Source organism: Carassius carassius, chromosome 7 (assembly GCF_963082965.1).
Source record: "Carassius carassius chromosome 7, fCarCar2.1, whole genome shotgun sequence".
NCBI lineage: Eukaryota > Metazoa > Chordata > Actinopteri > Cypriniformes > Cyprinidae > Carassius > Carassius carassius.
This window is the reverse complement of record NC_081761.1, coordinates 25,505,301-25,529,565: the sequence shown is the minus strand read 5'-3', so window position 1 is coordinate 25,529,565 and position 24,265 is coordinate 25,505,301. Positions and strand designations below refer to the sequence as shown.

Genomic DNA, 24,265 nt, shown 5'->3' with positions numbered 1-24,265 from the left:
GATGAAATAATGGGACTGGACATCTACTGTTGTAAATAATTTGAAGAGAGAGAGAATATGAAAAGCTCATTGTGATTTAAATAGCATATGTTACATTATTATTTAATCTCTAACACAATGAATGAAATATTAATAGTGAAAGAGTTATTTTGTACAATTAAAAGACTATGCGACCAGAAACTTCAAGCAGGTAAAAACTTGCTGTACTAGCATTAGCAGTTACCGTTTATTGAACAATTGTAACGCACCTTCTAGTCAGTGTTAAACGTACATGCAGTTATCCATAAACATAGCTCTACTCTTCTGCACAATGGTAATGGATAGAAACTTCAACATAACACAAACTCGTTCAAATTTGAAACATAACTGAACATTAAACATTAATAGATATCAGAAATACATAAAGCAATTAATTTTAATATTTACTTTCCTATCTAGCCACTAGCACAGCATGCTAAGAACTAACAATCACCTTCAAAATAAAACAGCAAAATTAAGCTAATTCTCTTAAATAGGTAGTCTTCTTTCCTTATTATTTTTTTCCAGTTTAGTCAAGCCTCAAAACATCAAGTTTCCATTAAAAAAAGATGAAAACATCTTTTTTTCCCTTTACTACACTGATTCACAATTTCTTTAATTAAATATACACATTATCTTTAATTATTATCTTTTTTTAATGAAAATTACAAGACCCATTATTATTAATTTTTTTTTTTTACAGCATATATCTCATACATTTATATGCTATACAATCCTGCAAAGAGACACTGCCACTGAGCTTGCTGTACAGTCAACCAAAACTAATTATAGCACTCTTCACATTTCCGATAAGAGTATCGTTTTGGTTTGTATCAGCATGTCGGCTCTTGCCAGATCTTGGAGCATTCTAATAGCACTGCAGCACAGATGCAAACAGGATATGCTTCATGCACAAATCTAAAAGGAAGGGCATGTTACAAAAGAAAGATAAAGGCACAATGTTTCACCTGTGCATTTTTCTATACAATCTGTACAAGTCTAAAGAATGAGCCCACAAAAAAAAAAAAAAAAGTTAAACCAGACAATATACAACCAACAGCTTTAGTTGTAGTGCTAGACATTTAGGATTTGCACAACCATTAATAACCAATATACTCACACAACATACTTTAATAAACACATTTTCTTTATATATATATATTATTATTATTGGAGTACTTTTTTTCAGAGTTTAGATTTGAATCAGCCTTTCAGTCGTGCATTTTGTGCTCAGAGTACTTACAGAGCCATTTGGCTAATTCTCCAGAACTGTTTTACACTTCAATTGACTTAACCCTATTCAAATCCAATGGCAAAAGGTGGAGAAAAGGATTCAGAAGAATGCGAGGTGTTGCTTTAATGCTCAAACATAGGTGGTAACAGTGTCATGCTAATTCATGCTGATGTCCTCATTTAGTCCGCCATCACAGTTAAATCTAGAATTTGTAGTTTTGTACAAAGATATCAGATTTTTAGTAATAAAGAGTAATTTTAGTAATATTTAAAAAAAAAGTTTGCATTAATACACAATTTTTGTTCATATAAAGATCTTCCTTTTGTTAAACACTATCCAACTAATACCCTTGGTCTTCATACACATTTCAGTTTCAGTTGTCCATCCCCCCTTGGCCTTTCAGTTGTCTGAACAGAACAGCTGAGCTGAGAGTGTTTTCTACAATTAATCTTTATGGCCACACATTGCATGGAACTGGCTTGAACTGCCCAAGTGCCCATAATGAGATTTCAGCTAAATATACGAGTCTATCCTTTATTTAAACTGCATTGACACATTTATATTTGTGTGTGTGTGTGCTTATGATATTAATACTGGCACATATTCTGCTGAGAATAACAACAACAGCAGCTAACAATAATTTCTACGAGTTGTGTTGTTTATTGTGATATAATTATGAATAATGAACTGTGTATGTATATTAAGGATAAATTAAAATTTATGCTTGTTGATATATAAGTTTTAACCCTCTGGCCCTCTTCGGTCATTTTTGACTGAAAATTTGTATATTTTGAAATTCAAAAAATCGTAGCTTCAACGGAATGAGATGACACTTGGTGACTTTTGTCACATTAGCAATATGAACACACAAAAAAATTATGGACATGATTGGGATATGTTAAAGAGTCCAAAAAAAAAACCAGTCACACTTACCTTCTTCGCGGTCAAAAATGACCGACATTGCAAATGAATTGGAAATTGGAAATATCTAAACCTTGACAAAAAGTAATCTTTTAGAATGTCTAGATATAGATCTAAATTCAAAACCTAAAAAAAATGAAGAGATGAGGTCTAAAAAAACTATGGGAATCCAAAAGCCTCTGTATATATCTATATAGGGTGTTAATACGCAACATTACACAAGTTATTACTTTTTTAATGCCTCCAGATTGCCCAATTCTCACATAAAAAAATGGATTTTAAATGCTTTCACTATATTTTAATGTGAACTATTGCATTTATTAAAAACATTGCATAGTATCATAAAATTCCCTAAAAATCATATATAATAATCGAAAAATATTATCGAACAAAAATATATTACATTGGTTTTCCTGAAGAAAAAAAAAAAAAACATTTCAAGGCTTCGGTCACTTTTGACTGCGAAGAAGGTAAGTGTGACTCCCAAACGAAGAGGGTCAGAGGGTTAAGAATGCTTTTGCTAACTGTGCAAAGCATTATCTTCTGCTGTAATACTTCTAACATTCTAATATTCAATAGTAGCCTACTCAATGAACAAAAACGTCCTTTCCCACACAAAGGGTCAAAGTATCACGTGATCGTGTATGTTTACCAACGCAATAATAACGTCACCAAATGTATATTACAGAGCAGAAATATTTGCACACACGTCAAAATAAAACAATAATAATTACACAAAGACACATAGAAACAGAGAGAGAGACGTATTTTCGATGGAAAATGTGGTTGCGTAAAAAATAAATATTATTAAAGAACTAAATCTTAGTAACAGGAAGAACACTAACAACTCAGAAGTTATTTTTACTTGAAGAGAAATTAGAAAATATAAACAACCGTGTGACTTAAGTACAGCTTAAGGCAAAAGACAAAGCGTGTAAAAAGTAATTGAAAAATAGCCATGGGATGGTTTTAACATACACTTTAACGTATGAGATGTGAGGTGCAAGGCGTGCCGTCTTCAAACTGGCATCTCCACAGACGTCAGCTTTTGTCCAAATGGCGCGACATTGTTCGAATCACTACAAACTTTACCACAAAACCTGAATGTGATTTTGTTTGGCAGGGAGATCATCCCTCAAACACTTTCACGCACGTTGTGTAACTTATTCATATTAGTTTCAGACATACGTTTAAAATAAGAAGAAGACTTAGGTGCTTTTTCCAGATTCAAAGACTTACCGCTCATTATTTTTAAATCCCCAGTTCCACCAATAGCTAAAGAGATCAGTGGCGTCGTCATCTGGATCTAGTTTCAACGAAGAAACTTGACTGCGGTCATAAACCGCCAATAGAAATGCAATACCGCTCCTAGAACGTTGCCGATTCAAATTTGAACTTGTCCTAACCAATCAGACGAGAGCTCAGAGGGTGGAGTCTATGGGCATTTAATCAAGTTTGTGCGCCCTGCACCACAGCGACCAAACAGTTTAAGAAGACTACGTACGTTTTGTCGAGCTGTTGAGGCTGATTATAGGTAAGCATGTTTTGGTTTATCTAGCAAAAGTTTTTTTTTTTCTTTCTTTTTTTTTTTTTTTAAAAAAGTTATTTTATCCAGCATGTCTAATAAAAATGATGTTTCTTTTTCGTGAATATTTATTGTTCGAATTTAATATTTTATACGAAACTTAAGACTTTATTATTATTTTAGTTCAAATTTATGTGAAGTGATATTTATGGGAAGAAATGTTCTCGTATTTGCTGTAGCTATGTTAATTTTGTGAACGCGTAACGTTAGAATCTTTAGCAGCTTGGTGATCTTGTGAAGTTAAGCGCGTGAGCAGCCATGGCTGGGAGTTTCAGCTCGTAATGGAGACTCCGCGCCTGAAGCAACTAAAAGTCCTCCGAAGTAGTGTTCCTTGCTAATCTGGTGGGTTTATTTTAGTTTTAACGCGTAGAATCTGAAGCCATTTGTTCTCGACATACATTCTAGAGCTTATTTCCTGCAGTTTAGGCGGGAAAACAAAATGGAGGAACTCTTATTGTTCTAGTTGAGTGATCTGGTGGAAACGAAGCAGGAACTTGATCGGATTAACGAGCGTTTAGCGAGCGACCATTTCTCTATTGCTTCACCAGCGTTCAAAGCCAAACTCGAACGGACTTTTGACTAACAAATACATGTTGCTGCTTTATTGCCTTATTTTAACGGTTTTTGTTGTTTTTATCACTTTTAGCATAGCACAGCCATGGGTAAAGATCCTAGTAAGCCCAGAGGAAAGACGTCCTCTTACGCGTTTTTTGTGCAAACCTGCCGGGAGGAGCATAAGAAGAAGAACCCAGGGACCTCGGTGAACTTCTCGGAATTCTCCAAGAAGTGCTCTGAAAGATGGAAGGTGAGTTGAACAGAAGGGCTGCAATGTTTTTCCGGGGATGGTTGTTTTTGTTAGGGAGGGGGTGGGGCAGAGTTAAACGACGCATCTGTTACTCGAGTGACTGAGGCGAATGTAGGGCGGGGGGATAAAGAGCCACACGCTGCGCCTGGCAGAACCTAACCACAGTCTCATGTGTTTCAGACCATGTCCTCAAAGGAGAAGGGCAAGTTTGAGGAAATGGCTAAAAATGACAAGGTCCGCTATGATCGGGAGATGAAAAACTATGTGCCTCCTAAAGGTGCAAAGGGAGGGAAAAAGAAGAAGGATCCAAATGCTCCTAAGAGGCCACCGTGAGTAGTGCACAAATAGACCCATGAGATTTTTTTGTTGACTTCAGTATAATTTTTCTTCTCTTCTATCATCAGATCTGCTTTCTTTGTCTTCTGCTCTGATCATCGCCCAAAGGTGAAGGGCGACAACCCTGGCATCTCTATTGGTGACATCGCAAAGAAGCTTGGGGAGATGTGGTCCAAGATTACACCAAAGGAAAAGGCTCCATATGAGCAGAAGGCCATGAAGCTCAAGGAGAAGTATGAAAAGGTAATTGCTGGCCCAATTCTAGTTTCTTACAAAAACCATTTGATGTTTTGCTTTTATTAACATAATTTCCAACCAGGATGTTGCTGCGTATCGTGCCAAAGGAGTAAAAGCAGATGGTGGCAAGAAGGGTGGACCTGGCCGGCCTGCAGGAAAGAAGGCCGAAGCGGATGACGACGATGAGGATGATGACGATGAGGAAGATGATGTAGAAGAGGATGAAGATGATGACGAGGATGATGATGATGATTAAACTATCAGGAAAACTTGAGCGGAGTTGTTTGCAAAACAATGTGAATGCGTTTTTTAGCATTTAAAGTTTTTCAATACATGTACAGAAATGTGTATAATTGAATACATATTGAGGTCATGTGCTGTATTGTAAGTGTAACAGCTTTTTTTTTTTTTTTTTTTTAGCACTGCTTTTTGTCTTGATAGCTGTGGTTGCTTTGGTTTCTTTTTTTCCCTGTTCGATATTATTTCTACTGCCATTTTAAGACCTAAGGAACAACTTGGATTTGTGCAGTCTCCATTTTTAAAACGAGCTCTAAAGTTGTGTAGACTGAATCCTTTTTTTTATTTTGTATATTATGACCAATTCCCATTTACACTTTGTGCAATTTTGACTTATTAAAGAATTTTGCAGAATTTCTGTTTTGTCGGACCACATTTAAGTTCATTGCAGCTTAGTGGAGTAAGATTATTGAAATATAAAAATTGATAATGGAATAGGCAAACTGTATTTAAACTGTTCAAAACTGAAAACCATTTAGGTTGTTCAGTTCTGCTTTAGATCTAGAACTCTTAAAGCTGTTCTGCATGTACTCCTAGTTTTACAAGCAGGTGCAACGCTACATTAAAAACAGTTTTGTACTTCTAATAGACTTTGAACCATTTTATTTACCCCCCCCCCCCCCAATTAGGCTGTTTATTGTGAGGTAGCCATAAGAACTCTGGCGTTTAATTGCCACCTTAAAGGTTTTTTTCTCCCCTTATCTTATTTTTAGCCATTTGGTTGACTTATTGAAGAGATAAAAACTAATTTCCCAATGGATGAGGCGTAAATGCACATTCAATCTCATCTGTAACCAGAGTTAGACTGGAGTGCATTAATGATTTACGTGCTGTTTGGCTTTTGCTTTTCAAAGAGACTAGTGGTTCCATATACAGGTTGGGTATATTGTTCTATGCAGTCACAATGAGGTGTGCTGTATATCATACACATGACATTTCATACAACAGCAGACTTGTAAAAATGTTCCATTTATTTTCTTGAGAAAACAACCATTATAAGTTAGGTATTTACACCTTCATTGGGAAGCTCACCAGATCTCAAAATGTTAATTTAGAAATAATCATATTTACATTGTAGAAAACAAACACAAATTTACACATTGCAATCATTCTTGCCCTTAATGCATATCTTTGCTCCACTTGCTCTAGATGATTTTCGGCCATGAAGAGTATTATAATCAAACGTTGATTTTCACATACAAATAAACATCTATTCCCCCATCCAAGCAAACTTAATGCAGTAGACAAAAATAAATTTGATTTCTTTTTTTTTATCATTGTCAACCCTATATCCCCATTTCCCCTTTCTCTCCAGTCCCATTCTTTACCCATAGTATATGGCAAAAAAAAAGTGCCATTGTGCCAAAGACGAAAATAGTTCAAGGGGCAGGTTGTCACCTCAAACATGATGAAAGTCCAGTGTTAAAAAAAAATATATGCATCCTATTACTTGATGGACAACCTACATTTTATAATGGAGCAGCAACAAAAGTGGTATTACATAATTCATCTCAGCACACATTGTGCACATTCTGTGGAAGGGAAAAACATTCTGTTAGGTAGACCCCTCCAACCCACAGATTCACAAGAAAAACCCATGTGATGGACAATGGGAATGAACCGATGTAAACATTGTCTTCAATGGAGAGAAAAAAAAAGTTTCTTTATGATCAGAGTTCTTCGGGTGATGACTAAAATATAATTAGTCACATGTATACTGGTAAAACCTGTTGCTGTAGTACGTGTTTATCCTTGAAGCACATTTGAGCCTGGCTCTCAAACTGCCACAATGTTGTTCATCTCCCATTTCTGTGAGCTCTTGCTGTTGTCACAGTCAGTTATATAAACTTTGTGCAAGACATCAGAGCGATCCAAGCATTTCCCTGTAGGTATATGTGTGAATCGATGTAGATCCTATGAGAAGTCAGAAGCATTGGAAAAGTTCAATCAAGAATCTATACAGCGAGGTACAAGAGTAAAGTTTGCCAACAAACACTATTAAAAAACACTATTTGTACAGTATTTATTACTAGGTTTTAATCTAGTTTAGTTTGCCATATTACTGTTCATTGTTAATACATGTTTGTTAACAACGCATTAACTAAAAGATATTAGGTTTTATATTTTACTATTGTTCAAAGGTTTGGGGTCAAAGATATTAATATTTTTATTCATTGAGGTACACTAATCTTTTTTTGTAAAAAATAAAAATAAAAAATTATATACACACATATATATATATATATATATTAAAAAAATGTATATAATGAGCAAGTACATCATGAATCTAACTTCCAAACAGTGTTTTTATCGAATTCTTAATCACTACGGAACGCATGTAATATAACATCAGGACGACTTTAGACCTGTCAGGACAACAACAGTTGCGGAGTAGCCCAGTAGCTGCATGACAAACAGAGAGAAGTAGCTCTGTCTAAAATATTCTTCCGCAAGACATGTGTTGTTTTGTTTATTAATCACTAGAGCGAAGTTACACAGCGTACCTTTAAGGACTTAAAAAAAGTATTATGGTTTTTAGAAAAAATATTACGCTTGATGATAATACAAAATGTTTCCTGAGCAGCAAATCGGCATATTAGAATGATTTCTGAAAACTAGTGCAATGGCTGCTAAAAAAATAGCAATGCCATCATAGGAATAAATAGCATGTTAAAATATATTCATATAGAATATTTAACAATATTGTTGTTTTTACTGAATTTTATCAAATAAATAAAGCCTTGGTGAAAATAAGATGTTCTATCAAAAACACTGAATAAAATCTTTCTGCATACAATACATTTTAAAAAATCAATAAAGATTAATGTAGAAGCATTTTTATTGTTATTTCCTCCAACCAATTAAATAAACTAGTGTTATACAACTGCAACATATTGTAAAGTGTCATATACAACTTCATTTGTGTATAGGATTTAACAAAAGAAAAATATTACAATTGTTTTGATGTAATGAAAATTATTTATTTGTTTTAAAAATTGCAGTTTTTTTTTTATTCTGAAACCAAGGCCAAAGATGGCTTGATACCTCCTGTGTCATACCTTAAAATATCTCCACTCTGTGTGCTCATTTAAGTTGCAGTGTGTTATCATGACAGCAGTTCCGTCTCCCCCCTTTGTCAGGCACTGGTCATACTGCATGAGCTGGTTTGCGTCATTAATTCTAAAGAGCTAAAAAAAGGCATAAGCAAAATCAAATGGGCGTGAGAGAGGAAAACTAAAAAAAGCACACTAAAAAGTAAAGTACTGCTGCTAAATCATTTTCCTTTACCTGATTTCCACCCATTCTATGACAAGGCCCAATTTCGACATTGCCACCATTGGTGTGGCCCATGCTGTCGATGCAGTAGCTGGTCTCAAACCCACGGATCTATTGAAAGAGAAAATGATGACAAATAACAATATCTTTAAACCAGTTTCAACTGCTTTTCTTTGTATTGATAATATAAGCACCTCTCCCCATTCCACATTCTTTGGAGGCAGTGGGTAATGTAGAGGGATGTCATAGGCAATCTCTTCCATGAACCACTTGAAGCTCTTGCAGCGATGTTCCTCTCTGAACTTTTTCAAGCTGCTGATGTCTCCGTAAGCCAGCGTCAGTGTTTCCGGTCGACTTGCGTAGAAATAGTCTTTATACTCATCCCACCACACCTCCACCACTCGCACATAGTTCTACAAGCAGCCAAAGAGGAGAGTGGAGGTTACAGACTGGATTTAAAGTGTAAAGTATAGCTGTGAACCAGCTTTGTTTTCAGAGTCAGAGAAGCAGGTTTATAAAAAAAGAGGGTTGAACTGACCTTAAGTGTGGGGGACGAGCCTACATGAGCTGGAGGTGGGTTTCCCTGCCAGCCCTGCAGACGGTAGATGTGCCCCACCCGGGAGCATGGCACGAACAGAAGCTGCCCACCACACTGCCATATCTACACAGGAAACACACACACATGGCAGGGATTCAGAAAGTGTTCACGCACAAACTGCTCAAGTGGGATAAATATGTTACTTGTTGTGCAATTAATATTGAGGATAAAACACCCTGAAGTTTATTTTGTGATAAAGACTGTCTGTTTGTAGATTACATTTAATTTTATCTGTTTTACTTTTTTACTCAAATCAATATATGGGAATGAAGTATTGATTTGAGTGAAATTGTATTACCCTATTTGTAGAGACATTTGGTAAGACTGAACACAAGCACAGCTTTATAAGAAAAACTGAGCAGTCAAATATTGCCATTGACTCAAGGTCATTATTCAGAATTGATTGAATGACATGAAAGTGACCAATCAGAATCAGTATGTTGGTGTAATACAGAAAAAAAAAATTGAAACAGTATGCACACTTTGGAGAAGAGTAAAAATTTAAAAAGAGCGCACTAGCAATTTAAAGTATAAGTTTACCTTGTAGGATATCTCAAAGTTTTCTCCTCCCCAGATCTGAAGGCCTGGATCATAGAGGCCCAGCTCGAAGAAGAAATCTCTCTCGATTGCGAAGAGTCCTCCAGCCATCGCAGGAGACCTGATACACATATTTACCCGTCAGGAAAATTCCCCCTTTACATTTCACACACATACAGTATGGTATTTTAGAACACTACTAGAAAAGGCCTTGTTTAGACTGGCAGGAAAACTGAAAATCATTTAGTGTTTTTTTATTTTTATTTTTGTCTGATAAAATATATTTTGATAAGCTTTACATTTTTTTTTACTAATATTCTAATAATAATGTGTGTTTGTTTTGCCACATGTAAAGTGAGTTTGAACAGTCTAAACAACACATTTTAAAATCAAATTCATGAGGTGAAAAAAAAAAACCAATCCAAAGAGACACCAAAACAAGCAGTATAAAGCTGTCATACTTATAAATAAAGAATTCCCATTTAAATAAAAATGCTTATGTTTTGTCTCAGTGCCTTTTATTCGGTGGCCATAATGCACAACACAACAAAATCTCCATAAGATCGTGAAATCGTCACAACAGTTTTGCTGTGTTGTGGCTTGTCTCCGTTGTGATCCGTTGTGTTAATTCCGCTGTGTTGCTAATTTCGTTGGTTTACGGTTCATTTCCGTTATGTTGCTTTAATTTCAACAACATCTCCATAACACAATGAAATTGTCACAACATTTTTGCTGTGTTACGACTTGTTTCCGTTGTGTTGCACTAATTTCGCTGTGTTACGGTTTGTTTCGGTTATGTTGTGATTATTTCGATAAAATCTCCATAACACAATGAAAATGTCACAACAGTTTTGCTGTGTTGTGGCTTGTTTCCATTGTGTTGTGTTAATGTCATTGTGTTGTGCTAATTTCGTTGTTATGGTTTGTTTTGTGTTACGCTAATTTTGATGAAATCTGCATAACAGAATGAAATTTTCACAACAGTTTTGGGCTGTTGTGGCTCGTTTTCGTTGTTTTGTTTTAATTTAGTTGTGTTAAATTCTTTGTTTTGTACTAATTCCGTTGTGCTGCGCTAATTTAGACAAAATCTCGATGTTGTCTAAATGTTTCGATTGTGTTCTAACTTGTTTCCGTTGTGTAGCATTAAACAGCTTTTGTAAACTTTATTGCAGAGAAGCGGACAGAAACGGCATATTATATCACTTTAAAAGAAGTTCAAGTACAAATGTAAATAGCATACACATTTTCACATTTGGTGACTAGGAACATGCACTTGGGCACGCTTATGCCACCTCACTACCACAGGTGAGATAAGTTTGTAGACAAAGCAGAATGGAGACAGCATGCAAAGAGAAGCAGAAACAAGGTCTATGAGTCATTAGTTTAGTAGTTCTAGTAGTAGCGACTCTACCAGAACAGCCATGGTGGAGTCATAATATCTGAAGTATTTAGTTTTTTGTATTTTTTATGCTCTTACTGTACAGCACTTTGGACAGCAGCTGCTGTTTTAAATGTGCTTTAGAAATAAATTTTGCCTTGCTAAAAATCACTCCGTGTTATGAACACTTCATAGCAGTTAGTATACCACTTTAGCACATTGTGGAAAGTATTTAATGAGTGTCATAAGAGCCAAACTGATAAAGAAGTAAAGATACGCAGACCACCACCAATATTTATAAGAGAGAGTCAAGGTCTCTCCAATTATGTGTAATGTGGTCAGCCCTAATCAGCTCAGGATTATGGATCTAAATTACCGATAGGGCTCAGTTCTAGTAAGTCTCTTCTGCTTCTCCCTGCTATTCAGAGGCACGCGTTTCCAAAGCATGCTCCAGTCCCATGCTCCTCTGGCAAAGCCATCCTCGTCTCCGCCTGCCTGGGCCTCGATGGTGAAAACCTTGCCGTTAATAGCATCTATGAGAGGCACTGTGCACACCGTTCTAAACATGTCCACAGAGGATGGAGGAGAAGCAAGCAAACATGGACATACATACACACACAGACAAGGAGACGGGGGAGACAAAACAAGAGAGACAGAATGGGTTTAATGATCATGCTTATGGGAGGGTGGAAGTTTACCGATAAGGCTCTGTCTTATGCTTTCTCTTAGCCTTCTCCCTGCTGCTGAGAGGGACTCTTTTCCACAGGAGGCTCCAGTCCCAGGCGCCTCGCGCCAGACCGTCCTCATCCCCTCCCTGCTGTGGCTCTATGGTATAATCATTGCCGTCTATGTAATCTATCAACGGTACTGTGCAGACCGTTCTGTAACATTAACACAACATACATTTAGGTTAAGATTTAAAAAAGAAAATAAAACATACCTGGGTACTACATTAGAAATAATTTAGAATAAAGAAATTCTATTTTATATTAATATTCAAATAACTTTTCCAGATAACTAACAACATGTGGTCCAACCAATATACAGAAACATGAAACATGATTATTTCATAGATGAGACCATTGCAGTGCAGGCACTCTAAAAAAACACTTGACATTTTGATGACAATACAAATGTTCAGACTGTATGTCATGGTTCAATTCATAATATATCTCTTGAAAAATATGAAATTTTTAACTTGTTCAATATTTACAAACAAAACTGATCAATGATGTGAACACTCACCTGTAGGTGCAAGGAAAACATTTTAGGTTACACCACATGACCTTTTCAGAGTCATGCAATTTAAAACTTTTTATTTAAAGAATTGTATAAAATTTTTTGCAATTTTGAAATTATGAAATCAGCATGAATAGGAAAATACACTTCTAGAACCCAGCACTTGCATTTTAAATTAAATTAAACTTATTTATAGAATAAAAAATATCCTCGAAGTCTCTTTCAGTGGGTACAAATCATCTTAGAGCTTAAATCATACCGATCTTTTGAAATGGGGGCCACAAGTGGGGCGTACCAGTTCACCCCAACTTCACAATGAGCATCGAGGTAGATCAGCACCTTAGGAAAGAACCATAGTGTGACAAACAAATCACATTTATTTGTAGACCCATTAAACAGTATGTTGACAATTGGGTCCAAACCTGTCCCAGAGTGGCTTTGTGGGCTCCTATGCTCCTGGCCTGGATCAGACCCTCTCTCTTCTCATTGCGGAACAGTTTGACCAAACCATTCCATTTTTTTATGTAGTCCTCCAGCCTCTCTTTAAGATGAACTAATGAGAGAGAACACATGCAAACAAGAACAAAAACTGTCAGAGCACATACACACATATATATATACATATATATATATATGTACCTCATGAGCACCATGGCAATATGGCATGAGCGATATAACGTGCAGAGGAAAAACTTCCAGGTTTCTGCCTGCACATATTAATTATAGCTTGCTTGCTCAGTTGAAAAAGAAAGTTGTTGGCAAATTGCTCACACCAACATAATTACTATAGCAACCAGTGTAGATATACAATACATTGATTATACCAGAGCAACTGGATCCAATTTGACCACTTGCAAAAAAACAGTGTAGACAGTCAGCCCTAAAGATTGCATTTGAAAAACAAATCGAAACTGTGTGCGGCATCAAGTTTTACTGACCTTTATTACTAAATGCATGAAACATTCTGAGCCTGTACACCCTTTATTGATTCTTATCGGCTAAGTCTGCAGCACTGCATTCATTCATAGATCCCCAGTGAACGATCTCTTAAAGAGTAATGATCTCTATTCAGTAACAGACTGCTTGCTCCATATTAATGAACAAGTGCCCAGCATTAGTCTTCAGGCAGACCACCTACAGGTTGAGGCAACGATATGTCTCTTTCACTTAGGAGTGCAGAATAGACTCTCTAGAGAGGGGTATCAAAACTAAAACATGCCTCACTTTCTTAAACCTGAAAAACCAGTAACTGCTCAAAGACAGTGATATAGATAAATCACAGAGTATTTTGAAAACCGAGGACCACCAAGCAGCAGCAGCAAAAAAGAGAATTTCATCAAATATCTTATTTTGTGTTCAGAAGATCTATGAAGGTCTTACAGGTTTGGAACAACATATGGGTGAGTAATTAATGAACTAACCCTTTAAGCCTTTCCATGTATTTTAGACCACATCTTCTCTACATTAAAATTATGAGCTAACTGCACAATATAAATCAGTTATATTGAGTAAACATGAAATAAATAAATAATAGTAATATGTAGGGGTGACCCCAAATAGTCGACGATTCGATGCTTAAATTCGAGGAGCCTGATTCGACTACCAATCTCACAGTCGAATACTATACTGTCATATAGGCTAACTTTATAATGAGAGCACTATTATAAAAATTGTTAGAATTGAATTGTTAGGATTTCGCTGATGTTTAGTGTTAACTATCTTTTAATCAAAACATAAAAACATTATTTACCCCGTTTGTATATGCGAGGCATTTGTTACACATTTCCCCAGTTTGTGTTAACATCAGTAATTATGGCTGTCGAATGTCTGACTTGACTCAATGTATTTTGACCCGCCCCCAAACATATGATTGGACTATCAGTCGAATATCAGCAAGATTTGAAAATTCCGATCCGACTATGAAAATCCTTAGTCGGGGACCCCCCCTAGTAATATTATTTTTATTATTATTAATAACAATTTTCTAAATGCATGTTATTGCTTTTATTCTGAACAATTCATCTGTGCATTATTATTATTTTTTTTATATATATAATTCTTAATAAAAAATGTCATAATTCAATCTTTTGGTAAAACAACAAACTTCTCTATGGTGATGTGTGCCTGATTTCTCCAACTATTTACTTTGCTTAAGCCCCACCTCTTTCTTACAATGACCAAAAACTCATATTGCCTCCATCCAGTCAACAACCGACAGATAGAACGTTACTGCCCTAGATGTTATTTTTTTCAATAATCCCTTTCACTCAGATGTAAATTACAATACAGAAGGAAACATCTATCTTACCTTCTGTCACAACTTTAGAAAATCAGCATCAGAAGGGGCTTCAGATTATCTCATTTTCTTTGTATCTAATTTACAGAATAATTCACACTAAATACAAGAAAATTAGAAAACTCTCTAATGTAAAGTATTTTACTAAAAAGAAAGCAATGATGAATACTTCACTTAAATTAACTGGTAAAGCATTTTAAATATTTTCTTTGAAATTACCAAATGGACAAGATAACCAATTCACTCAGATTCAAACTTCATAATGGTTTTTGATAAGAAGGACAGGAAATTGTGTTTGATTATTACCTATTTACTTGGCTGTTGCAACACAATACAATGTGTAAGGGATGTAAACAACAGCAACACTACTTCTAGTTGCTGAAATATCTATACTGATTTGAAAGCAGTGAAGCTACTCCCCGACACAAGTGAAGTCTTCTATGTCTCCTTTGTGATTATAAAACACTGGCATCAATGCACCTCTCCTTCTATGTCTGCATTATAAATATGAATTCAGTGTTGTTGTTTTTGTTTTTTTGTTTTTTAATAAAATAAGGCCAGTATGTGTGCTGACTTTAAAAAAGGGACAATCACAGAGTACACACATGCTAATGTAGAGTGTTTGATGAAGAAATGAAAACAATTTTCACACTACCTTTGTTACTAAAGTCATCTATCATGACAATCTCAGCCAGGTATTTCCTTGGGGTTCTTTTGATGACGCTGTGCACCGTCCTCATCAAGGTGGACCAGCCCTCATTATGGAAGACAATGATCACACTGGACGTGAGGAGGTTTTCATCATAGTGCCAGTATTTACACCTACAGACAAATATACATCGTTATAAAGCACACTATTTTGGAAGTCAATGTTGTTGTGGAGTTGACCTCATGGTGTGCACTTGCACACACAGTATAGCATGCATTAGAGGTAGATTCTTACACGCTTGCATCCACCTCCATCCTGTGGAAGCAATTGAATTTGTGAGAAAGGAAACAGCAACTTTGCACACTGTTTCCTCTTTATAAAGGGAGAGCAATGCCTAACACACGCTTCCTCATTCTATTTCTAAGCTCGAAATTAAAGTTTCTTTATCCAGTTTCATTCATTTGCAGCAGATAACTGACAGTTGTGTGCAGGACTGGAGGAGAAATTTTGTTTAAACAATCTTATTTTTAAAGAGTTACAGTAGAAATATATAGGTAATTGGAAAAAGATTAAATTTCACGCCTACTTGAGCTATGAAACTGAAGAATAAGCACAAAAAAAGCATAATAATTAAAATTATCTTGGCTTTATTTGTAGACTCCAGGTGGGTTATGTGCACTAAGGTTTAGTTAATGTACAAATTCTTATATAGTGCAAACAGAAGTTTTAAAGTCAAAGCTTGAGGAGCTTACAAAACAGAAAATGTATATTTGAAGAAACTCTTGATGTCTAAAATAAATAGGACATAGATCTGCCTAAGCCAAGCCTATGCATGTAATATAGGCTTGATTAAACTCATTAGAAGTTGTAACAAAAAACATTTCCTTCCCAAAACCAAAAAAAGAAGAAAAAAAAAAAGGTTTCCTGTCTGCAACATACTGCAAGCAATATTTTTTTCTTATGGCAGTTTAACTTCTTTTAAAATCAGATGTAATTGCCATGTAACACAAGTCATAAGGTATAACTTGTATTGCATAGCATGGTAAAGCCACTCAACTGGAAGAGCAACTCACTCCCGTGACATTCAGTCTCAATGGAGATCGGGGTGTGCTGCACTATTCAAAAACAAGCTGTCACCATAAAATGCTAATGCTAAATGTTCATCACTGGTGGTGGATGGGGGTTCCCCCTTTCATTTAAAGCGCTTTGAGTGCTTAGAAAAGCGCTTTATAAAATGTAAGGAATTATTATTGAAACTACAGCGATGAATGCTATTTACTTACATGATTTAGCTAATTTTATCACTGAATCTCTGAGATAATATTCAGTCCTGACGTCAATTTGTAGGCCAAATCAGAGGGCTAATTCATCATGTGCTCCCTAGAAATTTTCTATTGAGTTATCTGAAAACCAGTTTTGGATTTGTGTAAAATATGGTCTTGATGAGATAACTGGAAGAGACTTTCATATTATGTTCTAGAATATAAATTACACATATGAGTTTTAAGTGCTTAAGCTGCTAAGAAGTTATAATAGAAGAACTACAAATGCTGTCAGAATCAAGAAGCACAAAAGCCACATCCTTGTAGTGGTTGAAGTCTTTATTTATCAAGCTAGCTTTGAAATTCAAAACAAGGGTTAATCAGGGTCTCTCTAGTAATGGCAGTGCAGTTAACCTTATTTTATTTAGCGTAAATTAAAAAATAAATCTCAAATTGATGTCCATTTAAGGGTAGAAGTGTATTCAGACAGTTTCTTTAAAGGCTAGAATATGTAATATATGTCATTGATTAACTGGAGACTTTAAATGCATGAAACAAAAGGGTGTATAATTTCATGTGTTTCCCTTCATGTCCCAATGTGCGATGTCGTTTTAACGACTGCATCAAAAATCCAGTTTGCGCCAACAAACAAAGATATCAGACTTAAAATGACAAAATGATTCGCTGTTAAGCGTGCTTCAGTGTGTTTGTCTCATGAGGAAGACATGAGTAGATTATAAACGGAAGCAAATCCTCACTTCAGAGAAAACACTGACATCTTAAGACAAAAGTTGGTATCACCGTGTACACTCACTAACAATTTGCTATCTCAAAAGAAAATACAACCAATGCAAATGCTCTAATGTAATCATGTTATGGTTTAAATCAGCATAATTAAGTCTGAGAGAGATACATATATCTAACAGACCTGGGCCTGTATTCATTAAAATTCTTAACGCAAAAGAGTTGCTCCTAGAAAGAAAATTCTTAGAAATGGCTGTTTCCTCTTAAAATTAAAGAAAAGATCTCATTAAAGAAAAACGTAATTCAGAAAACAATATTAATCCTTAAAACAGGGTCTAATATTGTTAGACGTATGGACGAGGACTTTTAGGAGGCTTAAAGTAAAAAGTTTTAGAAAAAAAAAAAGTATTTACATTGTTTAGAGCATTAAAATTATGTACAACAAAAAAAAAGCTTTTTTAAAAAGATATTTCTATCATAAGTTATGCTATGTCTTCGGTAGAGGAAATCGGGATTCAATTTCTTAAAAAATAAAATAAAAAAAGACATGAATGAAAAAGCATAGACAAACACGATTGATTTTTTAAATCACCAATACATTTTTGTTTTCAAGATTTTTTTTTTTTTTTTAACCAAACTTTGTTGTCCGTTGTCCTCATGTAAGGACATGCATGAAATCAATGTCCTGTTTCATAACAGAAAGTCATATTTTGATTTGAAACCCCAGAACATTTTATTCCTGAGATGTTGATTTATGACACACAATTTAAAAATGAGACAGATATAAATGATAATTACAAACTATTATCATATTTCCATAAGAGTGTCACTAAATTAATTTCAGACATTTTTGAAGACCAAGGAGAGGGAGTGGTCATGGTGAAACTGTGGCATGTACAGTCTCAGAGAAATTCACAAAAACATAATGTCCTCATATGAGACCGCAGAATCTTAAGAGGTTCTTTAACGGAGGAGAAAATGAGGAAACATGGAGAGGGAGAAGAAATGTTGCACAATGCATGACAGTGAGTTAATAAGACGCTATTAGATCGTGCAGGAATTATGTTTGTCGTCTCCGACACCGTGCAGAAATGCCATAGCACCAGAAGTGAAAGAAATCACTACATTAACTACATTAACAGGTTTGGCAACTGGAAAAATGCAACTATGCAGCAGTGATGATTTGGGTCTATCACAACCTTCTACAAGCAAAGTGAAAACACAGAGCACTTTCAGAACCGTATTGTGTCGCTATTCAATTCCTATAAAATACGATAAGTACTACAGCATGGTAAATAAAAAGAAATGTATTGAAATGTATTTATACATAATGTGTGTGTGGGTGTGTGTGTGAGAGAGAGAGAGAGAGAATAGAATTCTAAAATTTAATTTGTTCTACTTTTTAAATGTATATACACATGCATGTTTTTGTTGCATATATATCGGTTCTAAATTCAATTTAAACACTATGCTGTCATGCCAATAAAGCACATATTGAATTGAAATGATAGAGAGAGAGAGAGAGAGAGAGAGAGAGAGAGAGAGAGAGAGAGAAAGAAAATGGTAAAACAGCAAAAATGACGCCTGTAATTTCAAAGTGAAGGCTTATAATAGACCATACTCTTAAAAGTGCTCTTTTATTTCCTTCTTGGACAACCAACCAATCACAGTCTTCAAAAGACTGTGTCATAGCTAGCAATGGGGTCAGCCCCACCTCCTCACGAAGATAAAAGTTTTAGTCTTTTCCTCACTCAGAGTAGTTCTCAAATTGGTCCTGAATCACTTTTTTAAGCGAAGACTACTAGTTAGAAAATGTAAGTAAATCTAAGATCTCTCTGAAAGGCTGAGGATTCTTATAATCTTTAAGAATGTGGTCCCTGACCATTTTAAAAGGGCCATTTACCAACCAATAATGACAATGCCACTAAATATCAGTGCAGGTCGTTCTTTTCCCAAAAACATTTACCTTTACACCTTGCCTGTACCAAAGAACAGCAGTGCACATTGTTTCAGCCCTGACTTGGATCCATTCACTATCCAGTGTTTGATTTCACAAGGGAGAAGTGATTTTTAGCAAGCTAGCATCAAAATATGTAGCAGTGATATTACAACGCAGCTGAATGAATAAGCATAACAGAGTTGAACTGATCTGAATGACTCGGATTTATTTATTTGTTTGATATAGAATTTTCAACATTTATATAAATTCAAAAAATAAATAAATAAATATGCTGGTCAAGTTCAATACAATTTTCATGAAAAGTATTAGTTCATCCAAAACAAGAATATTTTGTCATCATTTACTCTGCCTCATGTCATACTAAAACTGTATGATTGTGTAACATAAAAGAAGATATTCTGAAGAATGCTGGTAAAAGAACAGTGTATTGTGTAATGGTGATAAAATTATGATCATGTATTTTTCAGGTCCCTTTAAAACCCATCTTTCAGGCTCTCTGCAAAAGGAGTGGCACGGACTACAATGCCATAAAACTGCAGTAATGATTAAACTGCTGATGCTGCATGTTGTTGACAAATGCAACAAATGTGAGGTGCGACCATTTTATAATTATGTGAGAAAAGAAATCCTATTAAACCATAAGTTGGTATCCACACTGGATGACCTACAGGGGTCAGATATGAAGTTAGTTAGACCTACTGTTAAAGCCTGAGGTCAGTCCTGAAGCTGTATACATTTATAAGGCAGTCTAAGGCAGATAATCCAGCTTTCCAGCTTGAGGGGAGATAATGAGAGAGACTGAAGCTTATCATTCAGCTGTGACGTGGCCAAACAACATTTTGGTGGCTGAATTATGGGCATAATGTCGATTCTATTTAACATCTGGAGCATTATAGAATGCAGCACATTATCTTTTGAGTACTAACTCCTCTGAATGAAAAGTTTATAAGATACAACCATCAATGTACTGCAACAAAGTACACTTTTTCTATCAGAAGGTACTTCCAAGCTACTTCCACGTCCCATGGTGTTACGTCATGAAAATTATGATTTTGTGATGCTCCCATTAGCATAATAAATTTGTCTTTTTATAACTGAAAATAACTGAAAAGAAAAAAAAAGAGAAACGACATGGCTAAAAAAGCAGGTAGTTTGTCATCTACTATGCCACTGAAACAGCTTGTTTAAAAAAGGTTTTCATATTTCTGGGTGTGATCACAAAAATTACTTGGAAAGCAAACATGTCAGACCAGAATGTCTATAGTGTGTGTGGCCTGAGCATCTTATATATATATATATATATATATATATATATATATATATATACACACACACATAAACTGTAGTCAAACACGCTAAAAAAAGAGAGAATCATTCAGTTAATATCTTGTGAAGCAAACAGCCTTTAAAAACAATGCATCATAAAAAATACTCATACTCACTCTTCGTGTCGCAAGTCGCCAATGGTTCGATCCAGAGAAATCATGTCGCTGGCTACCATATTAAAACCGAATTCCTTGATGCTGGCCTGAACAGAATCTTTGTACTCCGCTCCCAGTACGAATGCTTTGCTGCCCTCGCCTGGTCCGCCCTGGACCCCCTGAGGCTCAGGTTCCTTAGGCTCAAAGTTGCCCAGAATTCCTTTCTTCAACACAGGTTCACTATACACATTGGTGTGAGGCTTGAAGGTGATATATTGCTTCTGGATGTCATTCTGCTGGTTTTGGGCTTTGAATGCAGGGTTTGGCTTGTCACCATTTTTCTGGCGGATAGACTCCAAATCGACCTCAACTCCTTCAACGTGGGGCCAAGGAACAACCGGCTTGAACTGGTCAGCCATGTCATTGTTGGGAAGGTTGGGCTGCAAGAGTTTACCTGCATCTCGTCCTGCCTATGAAATGAGACACTTTTTTTAATATATAGTTATAGGTTGTGGTACACGTGTCTTTTCATTTTGAAATCCTTAATGCTTTTTATACAGTAAATATAAGACTTGCTTATGTTGTTATTAATATTTTAAAAAAGAACATTTACTGAACAGAAATCATGTTAAAATGTGATCAGTTATGCTACATCATGCTTAAATAAATGTTTATTTGTCCATCTCTCAATCATCACTGTATTGTGTTACACAATAAAACACAATAAAACAATAAAAACTACAGAACTTTGATCATAAAATATCATAAAACAAAGACATATAAATGGGCAATACAGATAGATAGCTGATATGCATGTGCATTTTATCTATGATGTCTCACACAGTTATACAAATCTCACCGATTTACATTACAAGCTGAATATCATAAATGTTGACCATATAATGCAACTAAGTGCATACTTTTGTTCAGTTTGAGCCTCAAAAATGACCCTCCTCAAGTATCAAGTAGCTCTATAGTCTTGATAATCAATTCATCAGCCTGGTGTATCAAATAATACTCAACAAGAAACGTGCATATTTTTACGATTTTGTTTTTATATGTTGTATAAAGGTTCAATAAACATTTACTTACAAAATATAGATTCTGACCATTATAGGCCATGTGCAAAGACCGACACAAGCCAACATTTACATAAGAAGTTATTATGCAAAACATAGCCTAAAGAGAGATTTTAAACAAAGAAGAGACTCCGTGCAAATAATAAATACTCTGTGCAAATAAATCCAACGTTAACTACAATGCCAGAATGTGAAGTCGAGGTAAACAAGACAGGAAACTGACAAAATCTGTGAAGTGTGCCACGTGTCAGTGTGCACACACACTTGCATTACTATACAATCTCTTGTGTAAGTAACGTTAGAGAAGTGTGTTTCGGTGTATAGTTATTGTCGAGCTGATATTCGGCCTTTAACTCAGTCGGCAAACATATCGACCCCTATTTAATCTCGAAGACCCCATTAGTCCATAATCAGTACTGTAACAGCAAACCACCTAGAAAGAACACCGGAAATAATCATATTTTACTTGAAAACATTTGCTTTTTATGTGATTTTACATTTTTAAAAATGCGTGTCTCAAATGAAGAACCAGTAACTACTGTACAAGAACGACCTTCCGGGTTTCCACTGAATTTGACACTTGTCAGGATGTAGAGAGCGACATTTAGCTCTCTGTGCTAGCAGCTTACATCCATATCTCCGTGTTTTAGTTCACGTGAATGGAAACGCACGTTTAGTTACATTTCGGGATAAATATAAACGTCTGTCTGTTGCAATTCATCGGTCAGTCCTCGCTGCTCATCTCCATGACAACCGCAGCAGTTAGCATGCTAATCATCATGCTAGCCGAGCCTGCTGAATACTAAGACGGTGATATTAACAGCACAACAGCACTATGAAAACACTAAGATAACTCAAGAGCATTAAAGAGATAGTTTACCAGTACGCCATCAAACGGGTTATCGTCGACTCCTCTCGGTGTCAGCGAAGACCAAAGCAAAACCAGCCCCAAAAACGTGCCGATGACCAGTAGACTTCGAAGGATGAATCCAACTTTTAACCTCATTTTGGAAAATTAGTTGACAAATAATAAGAAAGTAAGAAAAAGGGAAGCCAGCACAAATAAATAAACAAACACTCCGCAGCCTGTATGGCCACATCGAGTCCCTCCCTCTCTGTTTCTTTCTCTCTCTCTCTCTCTCCTCGTTCCTTTATTCAATTAAACTCCCACTGTCCTCTTTATGATTGACTGAGTCACGAAAATACAGTGATACAGAAAAAGCAATCAGGTGTGCGAGTGCGTGCGCGCGCCACACAGCCATGAGATCTGAACACACGGATGTGTGAATGAACACACACGGACATGCGTGATTGATTGATAGGAAATAAAAGGCCCGTCGAGACGGTCACATCCAGATGTGCGGGGTTGTGACGTGTAATGGAGACTTCCACAAATGTCGCTGGATTTGCGTCTACAGGCACATTAAGGCACAACTATCGCAAAAGACTTTGTGCCACGCACGCATTAATGCTTTTTGTTGGTGTTGGTGTTGTTCCCGAGGAGACCGAAATATAAACGGCTGTTGGTTCTGGATGACTTAAATTCTTACAGGCAGAGCTGGGCAGTGGCTGATCCATGCAATCTGGATTACGTAATCAGACTCCAAAAATTATGCACTTGGTTTTAGATTTAAATTACATTTTAAAATACTCGTAATCAGACTACAGTTACTTTTATGGGTTACATGATTATTGTTTGCACAATAACAATAATTGACTAATAAGTGATTGATTTCTCATCTTTTAAATGAATGTGGACTTTCAAGCAGGGATCAGCCATTATTCAGGTAACCACACAGCGCTTGACCACTAGGTTTATAAAAAAAAAATCAGGATTAGGAAGTGTTTCAACTTTACATCAACTACTGATGGATATATATATATATATAGATACATATACAGTGGCGATTCTAGGATTTTTCTGTAACAGGGGCCAATAAGGGGCCACATGTTACATTCAGGGGCCAAGTACAGGGTACATTCAAGCACACAAAATAATTTATTCTGTACGGTGCAAATAAATTTCAGCAGTCATTTCTTTTTCAAATGCTCTAATAAAAAATATGAGTCAGTTAAGTTATTTAATGATTTTTTTATTTATTTATACTGTGCATAAAGGACACAACGCATCACACACACTAAAATTTCATTTTGAATGTTCCTACTGGTGTATTTTGCATTGCCATGTGTATTCATGCGTTTCTCAATTAATGAATCGTGCTGTGCAATTGCATCCAAGATGGCTAAGAAATTGCAAGCAAACACAGCACTTCTGTGATGTTCTGATTTCCAATGATCTCTAAAGCCACCATTTCTGCACAGTGCTTTTTTCCAATTAAAGAACCCTGATTCTGACATGAATATAGACAATTTTATTAGTTTTTTTTTTTTTT

The 24,265-nt window shown here is 35.7% G+C and overlaps 2 protein-coding genes across 3 annotated transcripts; one reads left to right on the top strand and one right to left on the bottom strand.

Moving 5' to 3' along the window:
* Positions 1-3,550: 3,550 nt before the first annotated feature.
* hmgb2a (high mobility group box 2a) lies at positions 3,551-6,019 on the top strand. Its single transcript, XM_059554300.1, has 5 exons — positions 3,551-3,707; positions 4,405-4,563; positions 4,744-4,892; positions 4,968-5,142; positions 5,219-6,019. Exons 2-5 carry the CDS (start codon positions 4,417-4,419, stop codon positions 5,390-5,392), a joined length of 645 nt encoding a protein of 214 aa, XP_059410283.1. The 5' UTR covers positions 3,551-3,707; positions 4,405-4,416; the 3' UTR covers positions 5,393-6,019.
* A 364-nt stretch (positions 6,020-6,383) lies between these two features.
* On the bottom strand, positions 6,384-23,338 carry galnt7 (UDP-N-acetyl-alpha-D-galactosamine: polypeptide N-acetylgalactosaminyltransferase 7). Of its 2 annotated transcripts, none has more exons than XM_059554298.1 (12): positions 22,753-23,338; positions 20,815-21,263; positions 15,413-15,579; positions 12,884-13,014; positions 12,721-12,800; positions 11,921-12,103; positions 9,848-9,965; positions 9,248-9,370; positions 8,904-9,122; positions 8,722-8,820; positions 8,493-8,621; positions 6,384-7,347 (listed from the first exon to the last, which is right to left on the bottom strand). In XM_059554298.1, exons 1-12 carry the CDS (start codon positions 22,876-22,878, stop codon positions 7,210-7,212), a joined length of 1,962 nt encoding a protein of 653 aa, XP_059410281.1. In that variant the 5' UTR covers positions 22,879-23,338; the 3' UTR covers positions 6,384-7,209. The 2 variants fall into 2 exon arrangements, with proteins under 2 accessions (XP_059410281.1, XP_059410282.1); XM_059554299.1 differs by lacking the exon at positions 11,921-12,103 and adding an exon at positions 11,599-11,781.
* Positions 23,339-24,265: the final 927 nt, after the last annotated feature.

What these genes read in the sequence shown, in the direction of transcription:
- hmgb2a (XM_059554300.1), top strand. Translation starts at nt 4,417, where the DNA reads ATGGGTAAAGATCCTAGTAAGCCCAGAGGAAAGACGTCCTCTTACGCG. An exon ending in AATGCTCCTAAGAGGCCACC is followed by an intron (nt 4,893 to 4,967) that starts GTGAGTAGTGCA and finishes TTCTATCATCAG; the next exon opens with ATCTGCTTTCTTTGTCTTCT. An exon ending in TCAAGGAGAAGTATGAAAAG is followed by an intron (nt 5,143 to 5,218) that starts GTAATTGCTGGC and finishes ATTTCCAACCAG; the next exon opens with GATGTTGCTGCGTATCGTGC.
- galnt7 (XM_059554298.1), bottom strand. Translation starts at nt 22,878, where the DNA reads ATGAGGTTAAAAGTTGGATTCATCCTTCGAAGTCTACTGGTCATCGGC. An exon ending in GGCGACTTGCGACACGAAGA is followed by an intron (nt 15,580 to 20,814) that starts GTGAGTATGAGT and finishes ATTTGTCTGTAG; the next exon opens with GTGTAAATACTGGCACTATG. An exon ending in ACAAAGCCACTCTGGGACAG is followed by an intron (nt 12,801 to 12,883) that starts GTTTGGACCCAA and finishes TTCTTTCCTAAG; the next exon opens with GTGCTGATCTACCTCGATGC.